General features: G+C 43.5%; 1 protein-coding gene across 1 annotated transcript in view; it reads left to right on the top strand.

The window, feature by feature from the left end:
- Positions 1 to 3549: 3549 nt before the first annotated feature.
- Positions 3550 to 8169, top strand: part of GYPC (glycophorin C (Gerbich blood group)) — a 35970-nt gene continuing 31350 nt past the window's right edge. The window contains exon 1 of the mRNA XM_009274971.2: positions 3550 to 3728. Coding sequence (XP_009273246.1) covers positions 3695 to 3728 — 34 coding nt within the window. The 5' untranslated portion in view covers positions 3550 to 3694. The remainder of the gene's footprint in view (positions 3729 to 8169) is intronic.

Genomic DNA, 8169 nt, shown 5'->3' with positions numbered 1-8169 from the left:
TATGCCTGCTTCAGGATTCAGCCTAGTTTCTGCTGCACCATAGCTGCATCTCTCCTTGACCTGCAGAAAGTCTTCAGATTTTGGGATCCATCCCAACCACACATAGCTTACCAGCCTGGCGTGTTTAAGACAGCCTGAATTGTGTAGCCAACAGAGGAGAGAAGAAAGCCAACACCAGCTCTCACGTCAGCTGACCAGGTGACCATGGCACGTGGCCTGGTGGGACACACCACTGGCTCGTGCCAATGTGGCCATCAGTATAGGCATGAGGCCCATCTTGAACTCACAACCAGGCAAGAACCGCTTCAGCCACTGCTACATCTTCTACTAAAAGGTCCAGGTGGTGGATCCAAACACCCTCTCCGAGGCTGGGAGGCTGCATAAGGTGGACAACAAAGACTATTACTGAGAGCTTTCCGTTCAGCCTCTTTCAATCTTGCCACAATTTTACAGGCTGAGATTACAGATTTTGCATTATGTTTTGGCGTGAAAATCCAGCGAAGACAGGGATTTCTAGTCCGATGTCCTATTGTTGTCAGGCATAACTTCCTGAAAAGACACTTTTTCCTTTGGCTTATTTATTTATTTTCCTTCGAGTGCAGCCTAAACCCTCCCTTCCTGTTTGGAACAACAGCTGCAGCATACGGCATCGGCTTGCCAAGCCTGAATGACTGTGAAATATCATTTATCTTGGAGCAAGATAGTATCAAAGACAACAACCGTGTGGGCCTGACTATGAATTCATTACATAGCTGTGCTTAGGAGGAGTAGGATAAATTGCAGTATCAGAGGCAAAAGAGGTCCCACTTCCGAGCTAACAATCTTGGACCTGGAATGACTGTCACATCTGAAAGCACTACTGTGACAAAAAGGGAATTTTGGTTTCCTTGCTCAGAAGAACACTCTGAGCTTTCAAAGGTTGGAGATACAAAAGCATTCATCAGGGCAGGAAACCGATACTTCTGTAGGTTAATGGGAACATGGTGGCCCCAGAAGATCACGTAATTGGCTGATGAAAGCCACACAGCTGACACACAAACTTCCCAGCATACCTGCGTTATCCCACAGATCCGGTGGATCCTGTACGAATGCCACAGCTTGTAGATAAAAAATGTTTTCAGCTACCCTTCTGTTATCTTCGCCTTTCGCCTTTTTGTGGTTTTTTTTTTTGCCAGAAGCAACCGCTGTATTTAAAGTTTAGGAGAGAGTTCAGACAAGCCGGAAATTAATGATTAATCACATATTTTCCCCACCACCACTCCACTCCCATCTTTTGCTCTGGGTTCCTTTCGTGCGTCCTGTCCCCCAGGGGTGGCTGGCTGAGGGTCGGGGCAGGCAGAGAGCACTGGGCTGCTCTTTGTTTTGTGCCCCGGTCTCAGGCTCCTCCGGAAGCATGCTGGGCTGCGTGGAGCTGTCGTGCTCGCTGCCCTTTTCAACCTCACATATTTCCCATTAATGATGAGTGGGAAAGGTCAGGGAGGGTCTCTTAAATGGCCTGCTTAAGGGCAAGCAACAGCCTTGGGAAATGGCTCTCTGATATCCTGGGAATCCCAGGCTTTTCAATAAGCAAAGAAAGAATTCTTAAGAAAACTGAAGATACCAAGGTGTTAGAGGGGACTTTCCCATGTGGGCTTGGTTCTGCCAGAATCCTCTTCTGTAAACTGAGGTATAACTCTTCAATTGATTTTGGTGGTAGGAGAACAGCCTTAATAAGAACAAAGAAGACAGGTGCAGGAAGTGTTGCACAGATGCAAATGTGTTAAGCACTAGGAGGTAACCGGACTCTGTTTAGGGCAGCCCACTTGGGTGTGTGTATGCCATTTTTAGCAGTCTGCCACAAAACTCCTGGGAAGGGTCTAGACCACTGGCACTAACATAATGAAGGCATCGATACCTTCCATCCTTCAGTTCAGCTGCAGCAGCTGAGAAGTCTTTTCTCAACAGCAGTTCTGAAATTTCTCAGGGATCAGGATGATGAAACATTTAAACGTAATAACTTTGCATGACAACAATTCTCATGCCCCAGGACAGAAAACCCCAATTTTACCTGTGCACACTGTGCTTCAAATATAGAGGAAGAAGTAATGGATAACATGCCCATCAGTATTTTCATAGAGAAGCTATATCTGGTGTAAATCAATGTTGTGTTATAGAGTTGAAGCCAGTGGAACAACGTCAGGAGTTTTTGCTATTATTTTTCCCTCTTTGTTTTGTGCCTTGCTTTGCTCTGTCTATCACTAAATGTTCCAGGGCTCTCTACCACAAGCCCAGAGTGTGGGAAATGCTGACCAAAGTCGTTTACTGCATCCATGCTCACAAACAAGCTGTTATTTGTTGTTGGCATGTAAATAAGTCACCGTTCTTTCCATCCTATAGCTGTTAAATAAATACTGGGAACGAAGTTCGCAGCACTGATTTCTTGTAGGAGGTCACTGAGATGATTTCACAGAAATATCCTGCGACAGTTTTGCAAAACAGGATGAGTCTCAGCCTGAATTTCATGAGTCTGTTTTTTTCCACTTCCATTCTGATGGTTACTGTGTTTTTGCTGTCACAGGCAGGCAGTTAATTCATCCTGATGCACAGACACCAGGAAAAGGGAAACTTTGTCCACTCTTAGTGTCTAAGACATATGCGTTATAAATTACTTGTATTTTGGTATGACCTAGTCCTAGCCCATGTCAACCACAGACTGACTCTGTGTGCACACTTACAACAACTCTATATCGCTGATTGCAGTATAGCATGCAGATAGCCAAACAGATAGCTTTAAATGGTAGCAATATAAACGAAGGAGCTGGTAGGCTAGTCCAGGCTGAAAAACTTGCTGCGGAGTATGAGTAAATTAGCCCATGCAGACCAATAAATATATCCTATTTATAAACAACGCCTGCCTGCATATTAAAATAAAAATACCCAGACTGGGAGGAAATCAGTTGTATTATCTTTATTCTACAGATGGCAAACTGAGGCAGAGATTAAATGCTTTGCCCAAGGTGCCATAAGAAACCTGTGTCAGAGCCAGGACTGGAGTTACCTGTACTTCAGCCTGTGCCGCAGCCACAAGTTCCTCCTTGTTCTGAGCACAGTGCAGAGTCATGCTATACACTGATGTAACTACTCTGACCCAAGAAATGTAATTCTCAATTTTCACCCGTTAAAAGGACAGAATCGGTTAGACTGTGAGTGTTAAGGATGCTGCTGGGCAATGAAAACTGAAAGCCCTACTTTTAATCTTACCCACTAATGACAGGCATTTTGGGAAGGGAGTCAGCAGCAAGTTCTGCACTTAAAAGAAATAATATCAACAGTGGTGGGTAGGGGTTTGGGAAGCAAATCTAATAGGTGCGTCTAGATTTGGCTAAGAATGAAAAGAGCATTTTCTTTCCACTGGTTGCTGGCTAGTAAAAGCAAAGGGGTGGAATACATCCAACTTGCAAAACTTGAATACAGTTACTGCTATCTGCAAATGGGTGCCCCTCCCCGCTCATGTGAGCTACACAGGCAAAAGAGAATGACACATGTGCTGTTTCCTTTTCCAGTTGTAAAGGGGTCAGGAGCCAGGCAAGGAGAGCCCGAACAAGAGGAGCATTTTCCTGGGCTCTTCCAGCTGTTCTGTTCAATCCCGCCGTCGGTTCTGAGCAGGGAAGAGAGACTGTCAACACAAATAAGGCATTTTTCAAAGGCGTAAATTATGAGTTACCAAAACAATACGACATCTCAACCACGTGAGTACCCTTATCCCCCCCCCCCCCTTACAATAAGAGTGTATTTATCAGTCTGCCGCTTAAGGAAAAGATTGTCTAATGCATTTCATATGCAAAAAAAAAAGAAAAAAGAACGCCTGAGACTAATCCTGAAGAAAAAAAGTTGTGATGAAACTGTTTTCCTTTTTTATTCTTTGTGTCTGTGCGTGCGCATGTGTGTGAAGAACTGAAACAGGCTCTGCAAACTCTGGCTCCTGAATAGGACCGAGCAAAGTTAGTAACGTTTCCGCCTAAACCCTGGCTTAGAAAAGTTTCATTTGAATGTTTTTCCCTCCCCCCACCTTCAGGAATGAAAATATAGAGCATTTTGAAAGCATACTGATGCTTTTCTAAGATATTAATGGTGCTGCCCAATTTGTGTTTAGAGTCTCAAGCTGTCTGTGTGTAATATGAGACGCAAGCCACAAACTGACAGTCTATATTTAAAGCCACAATGCGTTTCTGCTCCTGGAAATTTAGAAACACAGGCTTAAGGACAAGCAAATTAGTTTCTCAGCAAGAGAAGGTACAGGAGGGCAAGTCTTCTGCTGGCATAACTCTGCATATTTCAGTAAATTTGAAAAGAGGGAATTGGCCTGAACACTCAAGCGAGCACAGAGGCTCAGCTGCAACATGGTAGCGTTCATTTTGGGACAGTATTAAAAAGAAAGCAGAGGGGAAGGGGGTGGATTCTGATTTGATAAGCTGAGAAAAGTCAATGGGAAAACTCTGAGTTTTCGGTGCTGCAATAGCTCCATATCTCTTTTATGGCTTTAGTATAATCTTTCCTGTTTAAATTCAAGACAGTAGTTTTGTATTATTTTTAATAAACAAACTGCCAATAGCAGAATTGTGTATCATACCGTGGTATCAGTAATGAAGACAGAAAGTACAGACAGCACTGCTGGGAGCTGCCTGCAATTCAGGATTTGATCCAGAGATTGCTGTAAGAATATTTGTTCTGTATGGATGTTGACACTGATGATGTTTCCCAAGCTTTGAATGAGGCAGGCTGATCCAGCAGAAATGACACAGTGAACAGCATCTCTGGAATCCCGACCAGCAATTTCTATCTACCCTTTAGTCCTTTTTGCAAGTTCTAGCCAACAAGAAAGATTAGATGCTAGCTTTATATTATATTTTATTCTATTTTACTCAGAACTTTAGAATATTATAGCTTGTTTTCTATTGTTTCTATTACAGCTTGGTTTCTATTATTGATAGGAAAGAAACATGCAGGCTAATTCAGGATTCTGAGAGTTTCGGTTTGGAAAAGCTTAAGTAAATTACTGCCATTGGTGCTCTCCAAGCATGTGCAGGAGGGTGGTCATGCCTCATTGAGGTGCATTTTGCCCATTGTGCAATATCAACAAGGGTCCAGACCCAATCTTGTATCTTTAGTGACAGGCTTGGCCAGGTAGCAAGTCCAGGACCAGCTCTACAGTCCTGAATACATTACGAATCACTTCTCTGACAGACCCAGGTTGTCAGAGGACCCCACAGAAGGCCCTCGGGTGGTTCTGGATGAGGAGTTAGTACCCAGTGGGGCCTTTTGTCTGTTCATAATGAAAAAACGCTGATGCATCAGGTTCTCTTGTTTTTTCCAAAATCTAGGCAGGAATTCTCAGCTTCAATCATTTTAAGATCATATGATTGCCAGTGAAAATAAATGGCTCGCAATCTAGCTAGAAGTATTCTGACTGAAAAATAGTGACTATCTATTCTTTATTTGCCCTCATAATTTCCCTTAGTGATTCAGACAGGATGTTCCTGTATTTTGCTTCAGTCTGTCTTTCGTGGTTTTTTTTTAAAATTACATGGATCAAATTTACAGATTAAGAACAAAATTAAATTAGAGGGAAGTCTGATAGTACTATATTCCTGTATAATGCAAGTTTGGTGCATTGGTTTTATAATGGTTGAGGTTTTGGGGGTAGGTCCTGGGGAAAAGGGTCTTATTTCCTGGTAAAAATCCAGCAATTTTTGCAAGAAACAAGATATTGAAAGATTGGTGTATTGACAGGCACTGCACAGCATGGACAGCAGATGTTTGCCAGAGAGGCAGAGTAATTGGGAAAACAAATTTGCTTCATAACCATAGTGAAAATCTTTGAAATGGGTATGAAAATGCATAAAGAACCAGCAAAAACCTTTGACTACACTGAACGTATTAATTGTTTCCTGAGTACCTGCAGGTGAGACCACAGAGCAGCAGCCTCCTGATGTAAACTGAACAGTGTTAAGTTACCTAATTGCTCATGTTCTTTGCTTATCTCCTTGTATTCGCTCGTGGCTGATAAGGAATTTTTATTCTTTCTATAAATGTAGTATGATCCTGGCAATTCAGGTGGGAGCAGACTACTGTTTCAGGTTTAAAATATTCAGCTCTGTGAACACTGCAGATGTATTCTGCCTCTATACAGGGATGCCACACCATCTAACCTCGGGCACTTCCCGTGCCCAGCTCAGATATCCCATCGCTCTGAGTGGGCTCTCTGTATACTCAACAGAGAGGCAAGGGAGCCAGTAATTCAGCCTGCTGATGTTAGGCAGTGCGTGTGTATTTACTCCATCATTCATTGTTAATGGACATTTGTGTGTAGCTGGAATAAAATGGAATGCCTAAGTAAAGAAGTCTGCTACCAAAGCCAAAAATGGAGTTGGGCTTGAATTTCATTGGCTCGGATTCAATACAATATTATGCTGTGAATATATCTCCCGTTCCTTCTTTTTCTCTTCTTCTTCTTCTTCCTATTATTATGATGTAAAAGGGACCCAGCCTGACTGCAGGAATGTGAACTACCTGATTTTTAAATACATCACTTTTAAATGCATCACCTTCTGGTGATGCATTTGCTTCCTCCCACCTCTGCTCAGCTGTACAGGCAGTAGCTGCCTGACTTCTTACAAAATCTGAGGAATTCCACAGGTTTGGCAATCTCTGTTCAGACTGCAGCTTCTGCCCTCTTCCTTTTAGACTGCAATGACCCAGTTCCGAGGCAATGGGACAGGTCAAGTGAGGTGAAGGACCCACGCAAATAAACGTCACCGGGTTGAAGGTTCAGTCTGGGGAGCCAGTGATCTATGCAAAGCCATCTTTGGAGGTCAAAGGTGTTCATCCCCTTGGAGAAGGTGCTCTGCACCTTGCAGGATTTAATCTGTACTCGGCATGCTGGGAATGTTTTATCTGGGGCCTCATATTCCAAATGCCAGCTGTCAAAGGAATTACTGGTTAAGGAGAGCAGTGTGTGGAGGCTTCTCTTCCTCATCACCTACCAACAGATAAGGTCTTCCTTCTGGGTGGGTAGGGAAGCAGTACGGTCTGTGCTATGTAGAAGAATTGGCCCAAAAGAAAACCAGGACACAAGACTGGACCTCAGGCCGTGCCCCAGCTGCAGAGAGAGGAAGAGGGTCAGGAACAGGGTGAAGCAAAGCAAGCCTTGTGATCTGTGTGCTTTCCATCTGCATTGCCAGCTCTAGTTCAGCAGTAGCCCAAGTGCAAGCCCTGCTCTGCTCGGCGGGAGCAGACCCTGGTGCTGCCTCTGTCCCGTGAGCGGGATGTCTCGGCTCCATCGTGCCCAGCTTCTCCACCTGTCACAATGACAGCTAGGACTTCTGGCAAAAAGAGTCAAGTATGTGTGGGCTGTCCCCTCCAGAGAGGCTGAGAGCTTGGCAAAGGTGGCCCCTGATAAAGGCAAAGTGACTTCCAGCTGTGAATGGTGAGTCTGGTTCTGAGAACAGCCTTGTCCTATCTTTAACTCATTATGAGATATATTTTGGGGCTGCAAGCTGATCCTTTAAATGTTCCTGGCAATATGACTTACCTTTCACACAGGGCCTGTGAAAAGCCGCAAATGATCCCTGCAGACTTTTAATCATGTTATTCACTGCCTTGGCAATAGATTTGATTTCATTGCCCTTAATCAACAAAAGCGCTTGTCTGTGACAGTAACTAATAAACAGAAATGGAGACTATTGATTATGAAAATTTTGGTCTTCACTGCTAAACCTGTGAACATTTATAAGCAAGGAAACCGATAGCTTATAATAACCTCTCATTTTTAGCATGTAGGTCTCAAAACGTGTCCCACAAGCATTTATGTAAATTGAATGCCTCTGCTGGTATATTTGTCTCCCACCACTCTGCATATGAATTGGAAAATTTAGCTTTATACCCCAGGGCTCTCCCCAATGCCCTCATTGCCTGACATGTTGATGTGAAAGTCTGCAAATTGAAAGACTCAGAATGCACCTCAAATTTCAGTAATTAACGGCAGAAATGTTGGCAAACCGCTAAGCTGGAGGGAATGGGGGGGATGTCCACCCAAATAGGAGTCTGCTTTTTTAAAATACACAGTTCTCAGCATTTCTGGGCGCTGCTTTTCACAAAAAAAAAAAAAAAAAAAAAAAGAGAGACAAAGAA

Source organism: Aptenodytes forsteri, unplaced genomic scaffold (genome assembly GCF_000699145.1).
Source record: "Aptenodytes forsteri isolate BGI_AS27 unplaced genomic scaffold, ASM69914v1 Scaffold255, whole genome shotgun sequence".
NCBI lineage: Eukaryota > Metazoa > Chordata > Aves > Sphenisciformes > Spheniscidae > Aptenodytes > Aptenodytes forsteri.
The sequence above is the reverse complement of the archived record's forward strand: the minus strand, read 5'-3'. Positions and strand labels throughout refer to the sequence as shown.